Source organism: Neodiprion pinetum, chromosome 2 (assembly GCF_021155775.2).
Source record: "Neodiprion pinetum isolate iyNeoPine1 chromosome 2, iyNeoPine1.2, whole genome shotgun sequence".
Lineage (NCBI taxonomy): Eukaryota > Metazoa > Arthropoda > Insecta > Hymenoptera > Diprionidae > Neodiprion > Neodiprion pinetum.
The window spans coordinates 35,353,959-35,378,345 of NC_060233.1; the positions used below are offsets into that span (position 1 = coordinate 35,353,959).

The window sequence follows — 24,387 nt, forward strand, 5'->3', positions numbered from 1 at the left end:
TTTAACTTACAGGCACAGCATTATATTTTGATTCTGGGAAAAAATTATATCGTAATATTATGTACAATAATATGCGTACAATTCTTACATTCAACATGATCACAGAGTTATTGTAGCAACCATTTGCGTTGGCAGAATATACAGTAAAAATTTTACGAGTACAAATTCCGTTCAATTATCTCAAATTGGCCGGTCTTCCGTACTTTTTTCGTAAAAGTTTTTCTTCTTCCCTAATGTAATGGCTAAAAGTACAAAAAAAAATCTTTTGCGTAAGTATCTTTTCGACCATTTCTCTTTTTTTTTCTCTTCACGAAGACAGTTCAAGAAAATGAAATCCACTATCGCGTTCATTGAAAAAGGTGAAGTAATGAAAAATGCGATGATCATGCGATGAAGAACAAAAATTAACATTTCAAAACTATGACGGATCACGTATCACGACATATTTTGTACTCGAATATGTAAATGAACTCTCAAGGAATCGTATAAATTTTTAACGTAACGTGTACAAGTATATTGCTTGTACGCATCGTTATTTCCCAACGAAATGCATTATTTATCTATCATAGACACCCTAACTTCGATATGTTATAAATTGATTGCAAATAAAAAGTATTCGTGTAAAAAAGTAGATAGTAAAAAACAAACGATAAGAATTAAACGATAACGATAAATCGTAGAAAAGTTTTTTGTGATGTTTTGTCTTTTCGTTTCATTATAAACTTTGACCTCTCAAGTCTGTACTATATAATTATAAATAACGTTCGGAAGGAATTACAACGTTTTATCTATACATCGAATTAATACGTGGGATTGTTTTCCGACAGCAACAATCGACTAGTTACTTGTAAAAGGCACCGGTTCTAAAAAGCACGATATAATTACAGTAATGATGACACCACGATTGGATTCTGTACATGTTCGAAGGCCGACGATGACTGATCTCAAGGAAATAAAAGCCAGTCTTAACCGTTTTCCTCCCAAAATGCTCTTCAATCCTGTTCCCTAACTTTGTTCCATTTCCATTTCCTTTTCCTTTTCCTTCTCCTTATCTTCTTCTCGGTGAAAAAGAAGAAAACGGGAGAAAAAAAACCAACAAAATGACAAAAATGCGTCCGCCGCAGGCAGGGTGGAATCCGATGATCGAGTCCTCGTGTTATCAAATCGCGGACTAGACGACCGAGTAATCGTTGATCAACGCCTCGCCAAAGTGTGTCACGACATAGTCGTGGTAGTACATCATTATACAGAGTGGTTGGCCGATTATTAGACTAGCCCAAACGATAATGTTGCCCCATCTCGCCCCGCAACGTACCTCGACGATCCTGCTAAGCGCCGACAAAGGTATCTGACAAATTGAAAATATCCCACGTATTATTGCGGCGTTTTCGAGTTGAAGAAAAATTTGTCCCAACGTGTGAACCTTGGAAATGAAAATTCCCGAAGGTTTTTATCGCTCACCTGACCCATCATCCCCATGAACGCCCATATCTTGAACGTCTTGAGCGGGACGCTGACCAAATATTCGTGAAAGAAGGCGCTGATGAAGAAAACGGTGATGCTGGCAACGGTCTTGCTGTATCCCATCTCGACTACGGGGATGTACAAATGTCTACGGAAAGTACGTAAGGCATGAACTGTGCGAAAATAAATACGAGGGTGAAACCATAATTTTCCATTCCATCAGCCAGCTTATGGATAATAATAATTCAGGAAACTGATCGTCGTCGAAACGGGTTCGGATGATGACCTAAGGACAGTTGGCCGTGACGGGGATCTCGTTATAAAAGTGCGGAACAGACAGTTCCTTTTTTCAAAAATTTGCGTTAAATCTCCCGATTTTAGCATCTCGTCACTGTCACTCGACACCCTCCGCCATCCGCGACGTAAATAATCTCTGGATCCCACTCACCGCACGGCCCATCGATGTACCGGTAAATTCCAACTCCTCCAGAAGGTGTCGATGTTGTTCGAGTTCCACCAATCACCGTAAAAATTACGGTCAGCAAAGTGCAGCAACTCACCCATCAGATTCAGGTAGGAGTGAAAGGATAAGTAGAAAAAGCACAGCCACATCAAGTGGTTTGGAATCTGTGAAGGAAAATTGAGCCGTAGTAATTTTTCCCCCCTTCCCTCGTTTTTTTTTTTTTTTTTTTTTGGTTTTTTTTTTGAAACTCGAAGAATTGACGCCATTGCCGTTTATAATTGATGGGTGGGTGGGAGGGAGGATTGGGGGGGGGGGGGGGGGGGGGGAGTTTAGTCGCGAAGGGAGGATTAAATTGACGTGACCCTTTTTCAGCTTGGATAGGGTGGAAAATTTGAGTTTAAAAATTCACGACTCGATTGTTCTTTTCGTAAGAAAATCACAAGAGGTAGCATACAGAGCGACGGCTGCGTCGATTCTTTTTTTTTTTTATTCATCCCTTATACAGTATTGACGAACCTCTTACAGCGACAAAATGACAACGAGTAAAGACTGATAAAGCAATGGGACAATTTGAGCCAGAGGCGAACGAATTCTTGTATATAGGTATCTCGATGCTCGTACGTATGTGAAACCGTTCCTTGGGAGTTAGAAGTAAGTTTCAATGGTCGTAAATACGTACGTGAACCGCAAGAAAGAAAAGTTTGAACAACAGTAAAGTACGGAATCGTAATGTCGCAAGGACCGTATCATATAGTGGTGATAAAACAGTAGAAGTTAAAGGAAGAAAGAAATAGTAGAAAAGGCTTCATATAACTTCTGGCTGCAGTGCAGCGGCGTGTAAGGTGCATCAAGGTAGGTATGTACGTATACAACGTGTATGTGTATGTATATATATATATATATGCACACATACATATACATGTACGTGTATACGCATTACAAACAGACGTACGAGGATCGGTAAGAAAACAAAATTAAAAAGCCTCAGAGAAACGGAAGTTTCTCGCTTGGAGGAAAGACCTCGGGAAAATAGAGTTGGGGGCTCGTATGTGGGGAGGAAGTTCACCCGTCCCTTTGTCGATGCTGCAACATTATTAACCCCTTTGCGGGCCGGAACTGGCGACTACGTCGAGAGGAATGTTCGGACAGAGACCGAGACGAGTCATCCTCGTAATGTCAGGAATGCGATGCGAGGGATCGACGCGGCCCTTCGATGATGGGGGAGGAAACGGAAAGTCGGTATCCCGGGTTTGCTTGTTGGGTGCGTAAATTTGACGACGACGATCGACGATGATTCGGATGTACGCTAATCGAGTTTGGAATAAATTTTATCGAAGAAAACCGATGCGTTATAATCGATTGAACATCCGCGAGGACGGTAAGAAAGAATGGAATTGTAAAAAGTTGAATTTGGCAAGTTAAGGAGAAGAGGGGATACACGGTGGTTTGTTTCCAAGTACGTATGTATATGTATGAGATTCGTTGGAACGGTTCGAGATTTCCCGCTGTCGGGAAGAATCGAATCAGATCCAATTAACACGACAAGGAGTTAACAAATATTTGCTCAAGCGGAAGAAACAATTTCAAATACTTACAGCGAGCTTAAGAAGACGCTCCGAAGCTTTGGCGACGTCCATATTCTGAAACATAAACAACAGAGTCTGAAAATGATAACACGTATACATAGTATATTGTATATACCTACTACCCACCCACACACACACACATACATATATATATATATATATATATTGTATACGTATAGATAGATGTACAATTGAACAAACAAGGGTCGAGCTGGGAAATGGTAGGATGATGTTGCAGGGAAAACGTTGTAATGCCTTTAAAACGCAGGTGCGGAGGCGACGAATCGTATAACAAACCGGAGAAATTTATCTCCGAGTCTCCTTTCTCCTCGCGCGCTTTACTGCCGAGGGCTTTGATAATTTCCTCAACTCCCCTAATTATTCATTCGTAAAATTATATAATTAAATGAGGAAAATAAACAATGAATCCTGCAGTATAAACTCTCGACACAGCTGCGCCGATTTGAAAATGAAAAAATACAAAAAAAAAACAAATTACGAGATACACAGCGACAGCTGCAGCAGCAGCAGCAGCAGAAGCAGAAGCAGCATGAGAATTCTTTACTCCCGATCTATTTCTTCGGCGTGTCAAGTCACCGAATTTCTATACCCGGCCAACAAACCTCCCGAGTAAATGGTTAAGGCTTCTCCTAAGTGCTTTTCATTCTATTTATTTAACCGTACCAGCTTCTTCTTTCCCGATGGCGCGGAAGCCTCGCGTTCTCTCCTCGAAACAGGCAGGTTATATATATATATATAATAAATATACAACCCTGCACCGCAACTTACTTTTCCCTGACAGCCACCCAGCTGGTTACCGGCTTGGTTAAATTAATGCAAATCTTCAAATCCCCCGACAGGTAGGTAACAAAAAATAAAAGTAACGAAGATTAATAAGCCTAATTTATGTATTTACGGGAGTGAAAACGCGGGAATGCACTCTGCTCGATAAAATTCTGATGAATTGAAATCTTTACCCTTGAGTATCTTCGCGCCGAGTCTCCTCGCGCTTGACGCGTGTAATTTCACGAAAGCTTTGTTTAGTAATGCCGGTTTACACGGCGAAAGTTTCACGTGTTAAAGTCAAACGACAAAATTCACCGTACCGTACGAATATTGAAATTAACTTCCGCGTCTTCCCTACGACGAAGGGAACGCTTTTCAAGCAAAAATCTCTCCATCTTCACATCACGTTTTTATACGTATAAAATATATGTACTTGTATGCGTTTGTACGCGTATGAGACGCCTTTATTATACCGAAGCATTTAGTAGGTAGAAATTTGCGTAAACTCCCGAGATGAACATGGCAAGGGAAACGCAATAAAAGTTGCACGTATGTATCGGTATTACATACATCTGTAAAATACGAGAAGCCGCTATGCACGGAGCTGTTGGATGGACGGAATTAATGTAAGTCACCTAAAGAAGGTGACGCATAAAATTTCATTCTTAGGAGGAGTTTAATATCTCTCCGGCACGTTTCGCCAACTCGCAATAAAATGAAATCCCGCGCGGACGTATCTAATACATACATCTATATACGTACGAAGGCGTATATACGTACGTTTGTATATTATGGCGGCTCACACGTACAACAGAGGCACAATTTAATAAATGCGAAAGAGAACAATATGCAAGAGCTGGAATGAAATTATTAAACTGCGATATTGTTGCCACCGGGAAATTTAGAGAAGTTAATAGACACGCAGCTAAGCCAAATTCAGATTGACGTTCGTATGTTTTTCCGTAGATATAATACGAGAAAAGAAAATTCACAGCGACGTCTGAAACTAATGCGGGATTTCCCGTTTAACCGGGACCTGTTGAACTGATCTGTTCCCAGGAAATTTCTCAAGCACGAATGACGCGGGAATCGACGAACTGGACGATTTCCATTTGTTCAAGAACAGCGAGTAATGCCATTTTCCAAAGCTGCAAGCTCCCGGATCACTCCCCGATCAGCTGAAATGAAATATACACAGGTTTATATGTACGTGTGCGCGTATATACAAGTATATACGTCTGGCGAGTAAGCTCCGGTAATCTATCTGAATCCGGCAGCGCCGCCCGAGTGAATGCACTACGTTTCAAGTGGTAACGTAAATAATTAAAGGGTTGTTCCGGATCCCACGGTGGTAGGACGACGCCAGAAATCTTTCCTGAAAGCTTTCCATTAGCTCCGCTTTCCCCGTTTTCCTCGTGTACCCCGAAGCCGAAAGCTTTAAAATACATTGGCTCGTTGTGTCGCTGTGCAGCTTTATTCGAAGAGACAAAACCCCCGTGTTGTACCTCATACCTGGAGCTTACATTATAAACACCCAGAGACATACATACACACGAGGAAATTTCACAAGTTCGAGCTCGTGTACCTGTGTGTAGAGAAAAAAAACGAGAAGAAAGTGTGAGAAAATGAGAAAACTCGCACGTTTCCGTTTTCGAGTGAAATTCAACGCGAAGGATTTTTCGAAACAATCAAACTCCTCACCGAGCGAATATTTACGCGCTAATTTACCTCCTCAAATATTTTCAACGAGTCACGAAAAGGAGGTTGGCAATACCGAGGAAGATATCGCTTATAACCGCATAATAAAAATCGCTTCAAGAGTTTGTTATTATAAGATTGATTCCCCGGGTGGAGGAGGAGAAGGAGGAGGAGGAGGAGGAGGAGGAGGAGGAAGTCCCCGCACAGCGTTATAGAGGAGGGGAAGAGGAGACCGCATCAGACGCTAATTGGATTTCTCAAATAGAGGCAATCAATCTTGAGATAATGGGTGTCTAAATGGACAATGAAGGGGTAGGAGGATATACAACCCGAACCCGTGCGGTGGTGAGTTGATAGTTGATAGTTTGTTGTTCACAGAGCATATCCCTTTGCCCGGCTCTGTATCGCGGGTATTCCCGTTACAGGAGCTTCCTGATAGCTTTGCAGTTGTTAGAGCTAGGCCGCAAAACCGCTGCAGGTTCCAGGCAACGCGGATGGTTTATAGACGGCTCGTATTTTGTCATCCGTGAATAGAGTTCGACCATCGTTGTAAAAAGCTGATCCGAAAGCTCTGGACAAGCATCGTTCCTGACAAGATAATATGCCTGACAACGAGTACAAGAAATTTCACTGCAATAAGTGTATTAGGTACTGACAACGAGTAAAAAGCCGTTGAAATATCGATACGATCGATCGATATCGAACGGAAAACAGCAATCGCGACGGTCTATTCGTTATTCATTATAGAAACTGTAAGCAAACAACTGTCCGAATTGATTAATCATTCAAACCGTGTAATCAAGCATGTCGCGTAGAGATACATCGGTGAGTATAAGTTGGACTCTTCGTTAACGGGGGATGTATTATTGACCGGCGAAACTATGACGGGGGAAAGAGTGTCGGTTGAGATTTAGGGAAGAGCTGACGACGAGGAAGAATCTGGGTCGCGAGAATTGTCGACAATGAAAAAGCGCGAGAAGCTGCCTATGATCAGTGACGTATGTAGTACCCGGGTGCCCGGGGGGAGGAGGAGGAGGAGGAGGATCAGGTTTGAAGGATAAAACCTTTTTCACCCCTTCTTCGTACAATACAAGCGAGAGAAGAAAAACAGATTAATTCAAGACAGTAACGCGGTGTATCGGAATAGATATTCGACGAAGTGATCGTTTCCGTGTAGAAATTTCCGCGAGAAAAAAGAAAGCTTTATTTTCTTCGTGCCAAATATACGCGCACATACGTGTTTCTTGATAAATATTTTAGCCGCCGCCGTTCACTCGGGTGAAAATTCAACCGTCATACCAGCTGCAGTGATAAAACGTTATCGACAGCGTGAAAATATTACCCCGAACGGAACCCCGATGTTGTACGTCACTGATCACACGTATTATACGCCGAACACTGTGCCCAGCTTGTAGATACGGGGAACAAAGAAGCGGGTGAATTTGTTTGACGAGCAATCGACAAGACAAGACATTGATCAGGTATGGGAGTAAGAAACAAAAGTAAAGTGGCAGGTGAAAGAGAAAGAGAAAAAGAAAATAAAAGAAGAAGAATAAAAAAAAAAAAAAACATAATGATAAAGCGAGTGTTCTATGCGCTCTAGTCAAGATTGAAGAGCTTTTTTCCCTTCTTTTCCCTGTTGTAGAAGTGAAAAATAACGGGGAAAAAAAAACCATGTGTATACCCAAGCTATCCGCTATCCGCTATCCAGTATTTCGAAGAGCTATTTTTCATCTTTCGCGATTGTCTATACATTGCAAAGATCTTCGCGTACAACAATCAACCGTATAACTTATTTCAGACTTGTCAAATTAAGATTTATATCTTACGCGTATACGTATATTTTCGTCACTGTTATACACTCGATACAACGTGTGGTGTCGGACTCGTTTGTCGGGAAGAGAATTTTCGTTCGCTTCCATGAACGAAATATGATCTATGTTACCGGTATAAGTTGATAAAATACTCACGCTGAACGGGATCAATGAATTTTTCACCGACGGGATCATCCACTGCTGAAACAACGACATCACCACTTGGCATCCGACGACCACCTCCAATATGCGTTTGATGAGGAAACTGAAATCGAAAGCGTTACGTGTAGAGTGAAAAAATGATCGAATACTCGACTGATTTCGCAACGTGAAAATCCGAACTGAATCGTACCATAATCGTGCGTTTCACCTTTTGATCGGACGGGATGAGAAGAAGATTGTAAAAATGAAGTTTATAAAACGAGATGAGGCTGATTCGAGCCTTTGTAAATCGTTAAGACCACAGCGTGCAACGTATAAAGCGGTGTAGTTTTGTCCGACGCGATAAACGAAACGTAGGTGGGATATCAAAGTTTACAAGTTAGTTGAACCAAAGTTGTTTTATCCTCGATAGAATCGGCCACTTGAATATCTAACTTTACGACTATTTCCCTCTTAAGAGTTGAGAGTTGGTAAAAGTTTATACACGAGATCCCCGGCGTTAAAAAGAAACTACAGCCTCGTGCCGGGTTGGTAGACCAGTTTGGCGAAGCACCGATCTCGAGAAACCAGAGGCGTTTCGCTGTCCGGGTTGATGAGTGCTTTTTTTTTTTCTACGTTATTATTGAATTATCGAGCGGGCACCACCGGCGAATAAATTGCCTTCGTCGACGATTAGCGTCGCGACGCTTCGCGTTGTTCACCGTCAAGGCCGCGAGAATGTGATAAACGCCAATCTTTCGGCGGCCCCTTGACGCTGAGGGTATTACATGCCCGATCAAATTGTCTCTCCATCATGATTTCCTCTCGCGATGGAAATTGAACGTACACCCGCCTAATGTAGCCACTATCCCGAAACACCCGAGAACGAGACTCGAGATTTGTTTGCGTTCAATCGTAAATTTTTACTAAAATTTACTTCGATAACCTTTAACGCTTCTGTTTGTTTGTTGTCCGCTTCGGACGTATATCACGATGAATCTGTGAAAACTGTTCTTACCGTTTGCGGATCCGTTGCGTTCTGGGAAAATTCAATTCGTAGCAGAGAGTCGGTGCAAGAATGTAGTAGTAGACGTCGGCCAAATTCAAGTTGTCCGGATACTGAACGAGCTCGGTACTGCCGTCGGTTTCACCCCCATTATCCTTCGGCAACTTTGCGTTCTGCTTTGCTTTGGTGGCTGCAGCGGCGAAAAAAAGAAAAAAACATCGTTCAATTAAGACTTTCTCCGACTGCAGAATATGCCGCGGTTTCTAGCCCATGTATAATTCTCTCTATTCACACTGAATCCCACCGCAACTAAGACGCCGGATCCGTTCATCCGATAAAAATTTTCTCCACCTTCATGGTGTCTCGCGCAATTTCAAAAGCACAGGAATTAAATTCGCGCTTGACAGCGTTGTTGTTAGGTTATTATTCTTCATCTTGTTGTTATTTTTCGAGGTATCGGAGAAGAAGAAAATTAAACGAGGAGATGAAAATCGAGTGTGTAAGCATTTGCAGGATGCTTGAAAACTGCGCTGCAAAGGAAACACGTAACCTGCAATATGAGAGGGACGTTGTAAAAGTAAACGGTGAAAGATCAAGCGAATTTTAGTCTCAAACGCTTCCCGGGGAAAGGAAATTTTCTTTACCTCCGTGCTGCATAGAGGCGTAGAAATAGTTGGGTAAAGAGGCTCTTTCAATTTCGTTAACGAAACAACAAAACAAAGTCCGCCTTTCAGTCCGAAACGGTGGCAGCAGCAGCAGGAGCAGCAGAATCGCTCCAAAGGTCTGAAAAACGTTCCGAGCGATCTTTCGAGCACGAAGAATAATCGACGACGCGATGTTTCCCTCTTTTCATTTAGCCAATTCGCTTCACACGCCTCCTCCTCACTTGTTGCCCAATCCCTGCTATTACACGCTCGGCGTAAGTAAAGAGCTGCATTGGCAGTCAGTGACTTTTGAGGTGTAAAAAAAACGAGCGTCTCTCGCCTGCACAATTTTCCACCCTTTCACACGGTACGGGAATAGGTTAAAAGAAAGGTACGAGACGTGAGAATAAATTATACCCATAGAGAATCAAAGTGCTCTACTTTTTACCCGCCGAGAGAAATTCCGTGTACGTGCATGCAACATACGTGTGTAGGTAAGACACAGACGAAGAGCAGAAAGCTTCCTGGCATGCGCCTCTCTCCCATGAGTGTACACACATGCATGATGCAGATGTTCACGCACTTTTTCGTACCGTCTACCCTTTATATTCCCGGACTACCGCGGAGCATCCCCCCTCCCCTCCCCATCACCACCACTACTTTATGCGCAAAAGAGAAATAAGCTTAGGAAACTAAAAAAGTTTCACCGTGTTGCAGTTGCATCCCGAGAAAGCACGCGGCAACGGGGGTTACATTGTGTGAACTTCTTTTCACCCGCAGCGGCAACGCTCGGTACTGCACTCAATTCACTTTCCATCATTTCCGTAGGGTTTTACCCTTGCAGGGTTTTCAGCCGCGAATTTAAGCTCGTTCAAAGGAACCGTGTTTTTTATTTTATTTTTTTCTTTATTTTTTTTTTTTATTCCTTTTCTCTCTTCGACACAAGCGCAATTGGCACCGGAGTGATTTTGCAACGACTCGCGGAACGTGCTTAGAGGAAAATACGCTCTGCGAAAAGCCACTCAAAGGTATAGTTTCATTGATAACGTGTTTAAATAGGATGGGAATAAAAACGGGATGAAAAATACGCGATTCTGTATCGAAGAACTTGGGTAAACTGCAACTGCGCTTCCTTTCCCAGGCTATTTGGCCCCGTTCAATTCTGCCTGCAGCCTCAAGACGGCGAAGAGGCAACCGGGAGTCCCTCGCCTCTCTACGGGATCAGGAATCTATTCGACGTCCCGATTCACGTGAAAGTCAACGCCGTCCTCGTTTCCTCGGTTCCCTGCAAAGCGGCGTTAAAAGTAGCGAAACAAGAAATTACATCTGACAATTTCCATCCGCGCATTGCATTGTAATGGCGAAAATTAAGCGCGATACTTTACGAGTTGAGTCTTCCAACTTCGTACGTCGTTTCGCATCTTTTTTTTCACCTCCGCCATCGGATATATCAGGGAGTTTGTTCGACAAGTAATTACGTATTCTTACCGAATCTTGGGAAAGACGCTTGCGCAATTTTCATGCCAAGGGGTGTTTTACTGATTGTGAGAAAAAAGTAACACCGCGGTTACAATGTATATTTCATGATTACTTGTTGTTGGATAAAAAGTTTGAAATCTTGATTTCTTAGTTAGGCATTTCTTAATTGAAAACTCAAAGTGCACAAATGAAATCACTTGATATTGACAACGACCGACCTTGTCTTTTGCCAATTGACGCATTTTAAAATAACTACGTTTGACTTCTATTTCTAAGCATATATTATATTCCGAATTAACTTTTGTTACTGTGTTCCAACCCATTTATTTTAAATAAATCTTCCGTCTTTATGTTTAATTCGAATTAATTACCGAGCCCTTAATTATCGTCCATTGTTTTACCAAGATTATATCAGCAAATACTTTATCAAGAAAAGGTAAGTGCCACCCTTTGATTACAGGAGCTCATTTCCTCTCAATACGAGCTTAACCAAGAAAGGAAAATTCAGCGTTCATTTCAGGTAAATCGTGTTTAGGAACTTTGTATTAGAACCAGCGTTGAATTATCGGGGCGAGTTGCTTCTACCGTAAATGAACAATAGTCTTAATTATTAATACAGAATTTTATTTCAATATTATTGATTTCAGCGTGAATTCGGAGATTGCGAAATTAATTCGAATCACACGGACACCGTGATTGCTTGAGTGCAAGGCCTCTTTTTCCACGAACCCCGAAAAATTTCTGTGTGCATGTTAAGCAAGATAATGTAACGGAGAAATTGAGTAATCCCCGAGAACGAGAAACCAAATTTATTCCTTCAAAATTATTCCATTACTTTGCCGACGGATATAATCAGTCTTAAATTAACTCCGAACAAGAGTCGCGAATTCCGCAGCGCTGCTAATTTGTAAATTCAACATTACATGTAGTTAAAGTGACTTTCATGAAGAATTCGCTTCAAAACTCCGATAATTTATTCGAATTAAAAAAGTTGCCAAAGTCAAATTAACAGGAATTTGACGTAGAATTTTCACGTCACTGCGTGAAAAACCTTGTCCAATTTCGATTATTTTCTTTTTCGCTGATGTACCAAAACCGAAATAATAAGAAAACAAGTGGCTTTATGCCGACAGCGAGAAAGCCCTCGAACTTCTCTTTTTCACACTGCCGATTCCAAGTTCAGGGAAAAACAAAATATCGTTATCCAATTCAAATTCGTGATTGACGATTCAAAAGCTCTTGGATACCATATTGCATAATAATATTACGATTTTTTTTTTTTAATTTGAACCACTGAAATGGATCCAGGATTATAAACTTTGGAATTTTAACCTTGGATTCGTATTTCCACCAAAATTCGAATAAGCGAAACGGGAAGTTGAAAAAGAAATTATTGAAAGTGGAAAAAATTTCGCGAAGAAGCAGCAGACAGACCATCTCGCGGAGAAAATTTTACACGCAGTTTTGATTAATTTCCGGACACTAAAAATTAGAAGAAAGAAAAAAAGTAAAAAACGGTACAAGCTCGTAATAACTCGGTGGGCGATAATTAACGGCAAGCGGGTCTGATTACCGTTTACATTGGCAGGCATATTTCGTTGTTCGGCCAATGTTTGCGTAGGGTAAGTCGAAGCCAGGGAAATGAGTAGAGAACTCGTCGATGGTTCTAGATTTAAAGTGACGCTTTACCGGAGAATCGCTGATGATAGCAAAAGCGTCCGACTGCTGCAGCGTGAAATCTGCATTCGTAACTGATCCGTGGCAGACGGGCACGGACGTACAGGAGTGAGAAACTGATAGAATTCCTTCAATTATCCAAATCCGATAGATGATCCAATCTGGAATTCAAATAAGCCGTAGCAAGAGATGAACCCGGTCTATATCCACGCCCGACTATCGCAACTCACGCGCTACATCCTGTTATCGAAAATCTAAGGATCGCGGGGGAGGGAAAGAGGGAGGTGAAATCGCGGAGAATCGGAAAGGAGGCAAGAGGGACACCGACGACGGCACAGAAACACCAGTGGAAAGCCGTCAGTGCAACAATGGACGCCTGCCGTGTAATAAGCGCGAAGAATTCGCCCCAAATGAAATTCCAGTCTATTCTTTCCCGATTCTTTTCCCTCTTTTCTCCCTCTCTATCTCCGGCCTTTCATTTTTGGTTTTTTTTTTATTCATTTATTTTTTTTCTTGCTTTCTTGTTTCGTTTCTTTGTTGTTTGTTTTTTCACCTCGCAGAGAGCTCTCCTCTTACTCCTACTTTTGTATTCAGATCTCGTCCTCCGATGCCTCTTCTCCTCGTCTCCTATATTCCATTGTTATAGGTTGTACGCGTACAGCTGACTTATTCCTATTCGAGAATTCGCGTTTTAATTGTCACCGTTTCCCTGATCAGCACTTTTTACCACATTCATGCATGAGATCGGGTTTATTAATTTAAGAAATAATTTTCTACGAGATTTCGACGAGGATACGATGTTTTCGTGAATTCTGAACGCAAACTTTCTCAAGTAGCAAAGCTCTTGTACACCAACGGGAACGGCATTAAGATTATTGTTTTCAGAGAAAATATAGTTTTTTTTTTTTTTCTTTTTGTTAGTAAAGAGCCATCGCACTAAATCCCTGCGATATACGTTTAATAACCCGAAACGCAATCACAGCTTCAATGGGGACGATTTTCACTGACAATCAGGCAAAGCTCTGCAGCGAGTCGGAGTCAAAATCACGACGCGTTATTATATGTATAATAATAATAATGTCATAATAATTATAACGCGTCAATCATACCGACGATCAGAGTTGCGGGTTATTCGAGGCAGTCGGTAGATCATCAAGTCTTGATTATACAAACCCTGTGTGCCTACACGTCGCGTTTACGTACATGCACACATATATATATATACCTAATATATACGTATATAGATATATACGTGAAAGTCGAATTTTCCGCGTGAAATGCGCGCGCTTATTATACGTATATACTAATATACTTATGTATAGGGCAAGGCGTGCAAATGGCAGGCCGCGTGTCGAGGAGCAATTATGGAAGGTGCTCAAAATTGCTCACGGAACACTAGGAATTGTCTTTGATGATCATTCTGCCGTAATAACGTTTGATTACGCCTTCGGCATACGCAGCTGACATACATCCACACTTACACAGGTTCGGGTACGTAACTCGTCTCTCGTATGTGATACACATGTTTGTACATACCGGAAAGCTTGCTGAATAACTAACGCGCAGAAGCCTGAATTATACTCTGGTTCCTGGGCCTTGAATTCGGAAGGCATCGTTACACTTTGCAGGAAGCAATTTTTTTTTTTTTTTTCTTTTTTTTTTTTTGCCGAATTTTATTCATACTGACGGGAAAAAAGTATACGCCTTGAAAATTTCTTCGATATATGAGTTTAAAAAAAAAAAGAAAGAAAAACATTAAGGAATCTCTTCTATAAATTCCGATACCTTAATTTCCAGCAAAAGTTTGGAGAAAAATTCCTCCGCCAAGCTGCGACCAGAGGAAGGATCAAAGACGAAGTACGAAGGATAAGAAATTAGGAGTTCGGGAAGATATAAAAAGGAGAAAGGGTGGATGGAAGGAGAGTTGGCGAAGTTGCGAGCTACCGACAATCGATACGCGTACGTGTTACGATTTGTCTATATAGTTCAAAACAGCCCACAGGTGAAAATTGCGGAAGATTCTGCGGTGTGGAGGAGAATTGCCGAGGAAGTAGGTATCATAGGTATCAGAGTTTCCCTGTTCACGCTGCGAGAGTTAATTTGTTGGATTCATTGCGCTTCCTCATTGGGGTCGTTACGGGAAATAGAGACCGAGTCCTGCGGGTTATATCGTGTGAAGTTGGAGGAGTTTGGGGAACGGTGAGAAGAGATAAAAATCTTTCAACATGTCCTCAAGACCACGTTCGACAAACCTGAAATTACTTCGGGCAACGGAGGTTGATTGAAAAGAAAAGAAAAGAAAAGAAAAGAAAACGGTGAAGTATAAGAAGAGCAGAAGAATAAGAAGAAACAAGAAAACACCGAAACGTTATGTCGGATCGATTTCAACAATCACTATCCGCAGACGTTCTCTCCAAATATTCCGAATTAGGTCATATTTTTCACTATCGATTATTTCGATCTCGTAACTGCGCGATAACAAAATCTTCGCATCTCGATATTTACGCGACAAAGTAAACAACTAATTCATACGCGTTACATCTACATATAACATAAAAATGTCCTATACACAACAAATTGAAATCGTACCTACTCACATTTCGATTGTTCAATAATGTAGTATACGATCGTCCGAATAAAGACAGTAAATAAGCAATTTGAAAGTATCGTAAACGATAACGTACAAGTCTCCAGTTTAATATAAAAACGAAGATTTGCTTGAGAAGGGAAAGGAAGAAAAAAAAAGAAGAAATCAAATTTCACCTGATACACCTACACGTAGCGAAGAAACAAATATACGGTTATTTTATATTCTTTACCTTCCTTTCTTATACCCGAGCTGTTCAGTTCTTTGAGGACATGAATTTTCTTTATTAGGGTAAAATTATCGTTGCGCAATTTCGGCGGCCTCTCTCTCTCTCTCTCTCTTTCTCTCTCGCTCTCCTTCCGCTCAGTCCTCTCGTGTCTTGGAAGAGACGGTCGAGTTCTTGTGTTATAACAACGAGAAAACTACATTGACCTCGCGTGACGAAGAGGCATTCGACGCTGATGAATTTTCTTAACTACATATACTCTCTCTCTCTCTCTCTCTCTCTCTCTCTCTATCCCATCGTCCGTAGAATGTTTTATACAGCTATATAATACAGTTGCCCCCTTCCTCCCCCTGTCAATAACGTGATCAAAACTCTATGGGAGTTTAGGGTTGCGATGGTGGTGGTCGTTTACAAACGGAAGGGCGAACCCTAATTATGAAAACGTGTAATTTCACGGGCAATTTTAACCCCGAGAGGCAATGGTTCGGCCCAATCAAAGCGCGACTCGTGAAGTGATGAGTTCTGATCGAGCATTATACCCAGGCTAGGTATACATATGCGTGTGAGTACAGGTTTATACGCACGCAAACAATTTACGATTCCATGCAACTATCGGATTATAAATACATCTAAAATCTTCCAATAAATCGGTGGTTTTACTCTACAGCACCTCGAATTCTTGGGCAATCAGTTTTAAAGGTACAGGCGTCAACCGATCCGGTCGAAAAAGCATTGAAACGAAAACCATCAACCGAAATCTGGCGCATATGCGATTTGTAGAAAATTATTTCCGAACAAAATCAGCTAAGATTCTTCAAAGTTAAATGAAATTTATTACAGCTTTCGATTTGCGTGAGAAGACTTGTCACAAAAATCGAACGTTTTAAACCGCATTTGTTAAATTCTTATATTTTTTTTTATGTTGAAAGAATACTATTTCAATTTGCTTACGTTCATAATACCTAAATAAGATTAAGATACACACTTTAAGGGTGTCGAATAAAAAAATTTCGACAGTTATTTCCTGGCGAGCGTCGTAAAACAGCCGGTTCAAAATCCAAAGACGCGATCGAGGGAAATTCTCTGAAATTTTTCGACAACTCGTTGAATTCCTTGTGAAAATTTCTCTCGCCTCTACGTAAAAATCTTACCCCTCGACGATACTTAGGCTGTCGTGGAATGAAACCTTTGCCAGATCCGAGATGCGGACGACAAATTCTTCCAAGTTTCAACGCACGTTATTGTATAATTAATTAAAGCCAAGAAATTGTGCGGATTTATTACGTACGTAATACGCACACAGTTTAAGCAAAGGACGCCTATATTGTTCTACGCTTACCCTGAAGATTGTTGTACGAAAGCGATTGCCTTCGCATTCTCCCCTGCGGGTTGACGTTTCTTCTTCTGCTAGTTCGGCACCACATGTTCACTTGAACGTAGGACCACAACTTTAGGAACAACATCGCGTACAGCATGCAGACGTACATCGCACCGACTGAAACAGAATAATTCCGAAACACGTTAAAACCGTTTGAATTCCGTGTTAAATAGAAAAGAAAAAATAAAAAAAAAGCAACAGGAATTTAATTTTTACGCCCGTATCACGGAAAGTGACAAAAGTGTGAGAAATTAAGTAAATACATGAGACTGGACACAGAAAAAACTTTATGCTTTTTTATAGAAATCAATTTGTAGACGCATTATGTAGAAAATTTTGTCGCGGGAACGCAATATTTTCTTGTAAATACCAAAGTTGATGAAAAACGATTGTTTAAGAATCGTGAAAAATTTTTATTCAATAAAATATACTTATTAATACGAAATCTCGATTTTAATTTCATTAATTTAATGAGATAACAGTTTTTTCGTGATATCATCAAGATAACGAATACCCTCTGGCAGATTCATCTAAATTGCTTCGTACAGTTCACTAAATCTATTCGGTGGATAAATATTAGTAAAACTTACGAAACCATGAGAGTTACCGATAGGTTATCGCTATTAAATAATATGTTATATCGCAAGGCAAGAAAATTTTTTGTCCAAGTGGTAAAATACTCTGCAACGCGTTTTGTTTATTACGACCAAATTTCTTTTTCCGAATACGAAACGTAGGTAAATATTATTGTTATTACTATTATTTCACAATATTGCAGTTCAGCGAAGGCGGCTATTTTTATGTATAACACACGGGGTGAAACCCTCGGTAGATCTGCACGTTTACCCGCAGCATTTACTATATATCTACACAAGGTATAAAATTTTCCGATATTTCCATTAACCGGAGAAAAATTTCTTCACCCTGCATTGTTGGTGTCTTAATTAAAACGCTGCACAGTGAACCTCCCCTTACAATTTCCTGTATAATACCTCGAAAGCCCGTCTCTGCAGGTTGAAAATCGCAATCAATTAACGCCCGCGGGTCGAGAATCAATTAAAAAATTATGTGCATTCCGCACCTGCTCACCTGCAGTGTTCTCGATAATTCGATTATTATAGCTGTAAAAACTCGCGTAATTAGTCCTGCAATTACTCAAAATGGAGATGAAATTTTTTTCCCCACCCTCGTGTATTTGAATCGTGCAGAAGTATATTAACCAACCGTACATAGTGATATTGATCTGATATTCCTGATATTAATTAGTCCGCAGATGAAAATAATAAATCAATGAATTATAGTAAAATCCAGGATATGTAAAAATTACAAGAAATTTCCAGGTTTTCCAGAACCTAAAACCTAGTTTTCACTGACATTTTTCCAGTTCCAGTAAGTTACTGAAACCTAAATCGTTCGGTTTATAAACTCTATATTCGTATCGAAATTGGATTCGAATTGAAAAGAAATATAATGTACCAAAGAGTCAGTTTAAGCCAATTTGTTTTCTCAACGAGAAGAGGTGAACTCGATGCCTCGAAAAATCATTTCTAATTCCCACAATAGAAAATTGATATTTTCATTTTTTTCCATCACCAAATTAAAAATCCCCTAACAATTCCAGGTTTTCCAAGTGTATGGCCACCCTGATATTCGAGTTAAAAAAAGATGTTAGAAGAAAGCAATTCGTCCGCAGCTTACACCGCGACAAAAATTTATTTCAAACATTTCTTAACGCGTGTACATTTTGTACCCACACAATTTCGTATTTGTTTCTAAATATTTTATTTTTTAATTTAATTCTTTCTCCCATCTCCCGTTTGAAATGTGTCAGCCGCGGCGACGAGATATGCCTAAAAGTTGATCCGAGCTTTCAGGTGAAATATATGAATAGCAGTCGTAAAACGTGCCGGCGGAATAAGTTCGCCGATTTGTATATCCTGCGAGGGCAAGAAATATGTACGAAGAAAAAATTCTCTTTCCCATACACGTGCACATCAGGGTTTCCCCGCATCGTATCTACACGAATATCAAACACGGATACGTTTCCTCGCTTCGACGATCCGTCGAAACGTGGCTCGAGAATCGGCCAAGAATAAACTGAACCGGTCTAATAGTGTCTTCCTCCCCGAGAAACAAACTGGAATGAGTTCAGGAATACGAGGGAATATATGGATCCACTCACTTCGCTCGGCTGCACAAACGGACCATCTTGCAAGGGTCTATCAATTTCACATGATCCTCGTGCCTGTAATAATGCCGATACGGTACACGAGCGATAATCGCCAAATGTCGTGGCATACATTAAGGATATAATTCTCCGTCACCTTCGCTTCAGGGAACATCGAACACGTTTTTTCTGTTTCATTTTCTTTTCTTTTTTTTTTTTTTTTTAGTTTCTACGCCTCTTCCAAAAGCAACTTGGCCCAATGGAATTTCGCTCAACAATTTTAGTAACGGAAATATTATCGTTTACTATCAAGTTTGAAAAAAATAAAAAGTAGAAAAATGAATAACGACATTGTAACAATAATCCATCTTTTCAAAATCTCGCAGTCTTAACATTATAACTGTAACCGTACAACTTGAGCTTCCGCTGCGATTTCAGGAATGAAAAGTCAAATTTCCTTCCCTAATCGCTGTATCGTATCTTTGTACGAAAATAATTCCCCCGACAGGATATCGAGCGTTTTAGTACCTGTAGCTGTACGGAAGTTAAACCGTCCTGGCAAGGATGGACAACCCTTTAACCCCCCCGCGTCATGCTTACCGAAGAGAATCCCGTATAAGCGTTCAGACAAAGCTGGAGTATAGCCAGCCTGTTAAGTTAACTAGCTCGTTTCTGGAAACGCGGACGCGCGGCACTCGCCTACGCAGGATAATCCCACCGAAATTGGTTTCGCGTATAACTTGGAAAGCCCGATGACGCATGACACGAATTACATCCGGTAATACCCGCGGCACCGATTGATTTTTGTACCTTTACGCGACGATTAAAAAGTCTGCAGAGCGAAACAAAAAAAATAAATAAATACTTGGATACCAGGCACCGGCACATTTCAACGAGAAGATCGAGCCTGTCGCTTTTCCAAAATCGCTCAAGGACCGTCGGGTGTAATTCTTTCGATTCGATTGAGTGAAAATTCAGAGCTAGAAATTTTTAAGTGATAGGAAAGGCGACGCTGCCTGTGGTAGAAATATGCATAGGCGCCTGTAAAAAGTCGAAATTTCCGAAACAAATAAAGGCTATAACGGGGCTGCAGCGGGTGGAGGTACAGCCACTGGAATAGCCCTGGAGTTGGTGCCAAGTTTTGCCTTTATACGCATGGTGGCTCTCGATAAGTATTACTGCGCCGTTGTGCCAACAGTGGTACAAATTCGTGCCAGGAGAACGAGAAGAGCGAGTCTCGGTAGGATCTGAATGTTCGACGCTAAGGAAATGCCCGAGAAATTCGAGGGATGAAACGGTCTGTCCGTTTCATTGCGAAACGTATGCACGGTGTGCGTGTGATTCTACGTCTTCGATTGCAAAACCAGGGACGAGGCAAATTGAGAAATGGGGAATGAACGAAAGAATTAACAATAAGAGATTAAAAATGGTGTTAGCAATTTAACGATGAGGATTCGCATAGCTGATAGTTAATTTTTCTATGTATAGAATTCACGTTTATTTCATACAGTATGTGGTCAGTTTGAATTTTGAAATTAAATAGTCCGAGAAAAATGTGTAAATGAGGAAGAATCAACAATTCGATGGCGTAAAAAGAACGGAGCGTGATAATAGGATAACGAAAAAATCGAGCGACGAGACGTACCTCGAGTATATCGAAGGAAAGCGAAAGCGAAACTATCAATCCTTCAACAAACATAGAAAATAAATTGGCAAATTATTTCCGCCAGGGTGAAATATATCGTCTGCATCGACTCGATCCGCAACAAATGGTGAAACAAAAAAGAAACGATATTGCTTATGAATCAGAAACGGGAACGAAGAGATTGTACAGAAAAAAAAAGAAAAACTCCTGCGTTAACGAGCAGCGATTTCAATTTTTTTTTTTTCTTTTTTAAACCACGATAAAATAAGCTGAATAATAATTTGAACGAACTAAAGCGTGTGTGAAAAAAAGAATGTATCGAATTTATATGTACAGAGTAAACGTCGTACGCGATGCTTAAATTTACCGTGAGATTTCTCGTTAATTCTTCATGCATGTGTGCAGTCACGTTTCCACTGTTGAAAATTTTTATCCTAAGCGTTTGAAATTAGGAAAAATCAAGTAAAAGATTAAATTAAATATTGGCGAAGACCTCGAGGAGGGATAATAAGTAACTTTAGAAAGCACCATCAGACCGTGAGACAAAGTCTCGCTCGGAACTCGGATCAACGCTTCCGAGATAAGCGTTTCAAGTTTTTTCACTACATCTGTACATATTCCAAAGTTGTTGCAAATCTTTGTAAATTATTTTTTTGCGCCTGGAAATATCGCCGCCGCACTTTATTCTTTGGAAACTTTTGTCGCGTTTCGTTATATTTTTCTTTTTGTTTCTTTCCTCGAAATTTTTCTACAAAAATTTGCAGATGCGTAATTTAAGAAACGACTTGAAATTCCACTTGTCGAGTATCTCGGACGTTTCGTTAAAAAAACCGGGCATCCCGAGTGTGTAGTTATCGACTTTTGGAAAGGTTGACACGAGGGAGGAACTACGTGCAAGCTTGATTCGAAACCCCCAAGTGAATCGGGGCTCGTGTCAGAACCGCTTTAGTTGTTTCGCCCCTTAATTATACGGTGTAATGTCACATTCAATACCTTGCCGATTCATACCCTCGAAGTAGCACGTTCCCCCCGTTGAATTTCTAGGAGTTTATACACGCGAACTAAGCCTAGCACGATCAATTAGTCAAGTGTTTGGAATGTCTCGCTAACGTGACAAAATCAACAGATCATGATACGGAACATTATACCCACCTCCCTGCATATCAGAATAAATACGTGAGGAAATTTCTACGGGTGATATTTTTGATTTTCGTACAAGATTCGGAGTGGATAACGGTACAGGTTGGTTTTTTATTTATTTATTTTTTTTGTGCGTTCTTTGGATTTACTCACCCAAACTGAAGCCCGATTCCTTCACGTGGATAACCACCATCGGCATCAGGACCATCGCCATGAGATTGACAACGTGAAACACCATTCCAGGTCCATGAGCGATTATTTCCTGTGAGGCATAAAAATTGACCGATTTATCGCGTTTCCCAGTTCTTTGCGAAACGAGATTCAAATATTTATCAACCGCCAGATTTTTTCTTTTTTTTTTTTGCTTGTTTCGTAAGTAAACGTGAACAGTGCACGTGGATTCATTAAGCTGAGTAAACTGAGTGATAAATAGCGGATAGAGTAAACAGCTGACGCAATGGCGGTCATGTTTCAAAATATAATCCACTTCGTGATTTTGGCCTTAGTTTACCGTCGATCTAGTATAAATTAGTGTGAAAACGAAGTTTTGTCGAGTTTTTCAGCGGTTGCAGAATTCGAAGACATAAATTTGGTTCAGCTGAACGGATAAACTGATTGGATACCTTGAAACGCAGAGATAGTTTCCTAACCTAATAGATCGGCATTAATTGTTTTGAAGCGGTATTTTTGATGCCCGATATTCCGTAGAGTTAATAACTTCAAGAGACCGCTACGTTTATCCGTTTTTTTTTTTTTCTTTTTTTTTTTTTTCTTTTTACCGATGTTTGTTTCAGGAGTAGCAAACATTGCTGCGAGGCATTTTTTGCCAGGTTGTGATTGATCGCGGTTTAGTTGAATATATCGTTTTATCGAAGGGCTGGTTAACGGGGTCAAGCTTCAGGCCAATATTTATTCAGTTTGTTTGATTTGATAGACCGCATCACCATGTGTCGGGTAGATATATACGCACCCACCCTCTGTTCCCAATGTTATGTTTGGGAAGCTTTTTTACTCGCAAATTAATTAAAAAGAATAAAAGAAAAAAAAACGCAGCGGGGAGATTGGTAGGTACACGAAAAAGTAAAAACTCGTACATAAATTTCAGGCTTTTTCGTACTCCTCGCGCTTCACACAGCGATATGAATATTGCATACGTATGCAAAACACGTATACATATATATATATGTATATAATCCATCACACGTTCCGACTCAACTCAATTAACTTCAACACTGCAAGTTTTCTTTTTTTTTTTTTTTTTGTCATCTTCGATAGAAGAAAATTTCGTTTCGCTACCAGTAAAATAAATTAGAAAACAAATATAAATTCAGAATTCTAATATAAATGGAATGGAATTCATTATATAGGTACATAGGTTATATGTATAACCTATTTATATCGATGAGCGCGATCTTTTGATAGTCCCAAGAATAAATTCTTTAACGTTTCGAAACACAGTCCGACGTTGCAACTGTGGTAAAATAATTTGCAAATTACGACGTATATTGGTTATAATTTAAAGTGACAAAGCTGATAAGAGGTCGACTCGGCGGATCAGTAATGACTGACCGTAAATTAACATTTCTGTAATAAGAATTCATTAAAGAAAAGCAGACGATTGTTGCTATTATAACTATTATTACAACTTATAATATAATAGATCAAGCCACATTTTGTGAAATCTATAAATATATAAACAAGGCACGCCGCGGTAAATAGAATATAAAGGAGCATCGATCAGTTGTAAGGTCAATCAATAGCTGGCGAGGCTGTAGACTTTATTCGTTCGGGTGATATTAAGCTATCGGAATCAGATTAAGGGACAAGGGACATTTATTAGTTATCGGATTCTCGTTCGAGGCATTCACTTTGTATTAATAAAGTCAAATAGCAGTTAATGAAATACCGAGGGGGCAGACGGTATTAAAATTTTCCAACACCGCGCGAGTTTCCCCCGTCGCTTCAAGAACAAAGGATCGTCATACGCGTACACATACACCTATAGAACACCCTACCCTACCCCATGCACTTTACTCGGGGATACGGAAGCTCTTTCTCTCATTCTCTCCCACGCCGGCAGTAATTATTTTGACGTTAAAGTGGTCGGAAAGAGAAGAGAAATCGGACAAAATAACGCCGTACGCGCGTGAAATTACCGATCAAGGCACAAGGTGAGGAAACGGGGTACGGTAGTTGTAGGTATAACAGGTATAAGTATAAGAGGAGCTTAGGGAAACAATCGAAAAGCACGTCTTAACTTTTTCCCGTCGGTCACGTAGCTACGAGTTCGCCTTGTGGCTGCAGGGAGGCAGGCAACTTCTATACGAAAACTTTTACACACTTAATAAATCTTCCCGGAGCCCGGTTTCGTCTTGATAACAACCCGGGACTGTAGCTACCTACTCTATACGAGTGTAAGGCAACCCGAGCGGTGCCTTATAACCAACCAACCAGCGCCAGCGAAACCTCAGGATTCTCGCGATCCA

The 24,387-nt window shown here is 40.5% G+C and overlaps 1 protein-coding gene across 1 annotated transcript in view; it reads right to left on the reverse strand.

The window, feature by feature from the left end:
* The window catches only part of mdy (diacylglycerol O-acyltransferase), a 48,147-nt gene continuing 23,760 nt past the window's right edge, over positions 1 to 24,387 (reverse strand). Inside the window, exons 5-12 of the mRNA XM_046613845.2 lie at positions 22,055 to 22,163; positions 16,911 to 17,066; positions 8,971 to 9,148; positions 7,968 to 8,076; positions 3,523 to 3,567; positions 1,913 to 2,091; positions 1,462 to 1,612; positions 1 to 1,348 (exon numbers count right to left, since the gene is read on the reverse strand). Of these exons, the coding sequence (XP_046469801.1) occupies positions 1,172 to 1,348; positions 1,462 to 1,612; positions 1,913 to 2,091; positions 3,523 to 3,567; positions 7,968 to 8,076; positions 8,971 to 9,148; positions 16,911 to 17,066; positions 22,055 to 22,163 (1,104 nt within the window). The 3' untranslated portion in view covers positions 1 to 1,171. The remainder of the gene's footprint in view (positions 1,349 to 1,461; positions 1,613 to 1,912; positions 2,092 to 3,522; positions 3,568 to 7,967; positions 8,077 to 8,970; positions 9,149 to 16,910; positions 17,067 to 22,054; positions 22,164 to 24,387) is intronic.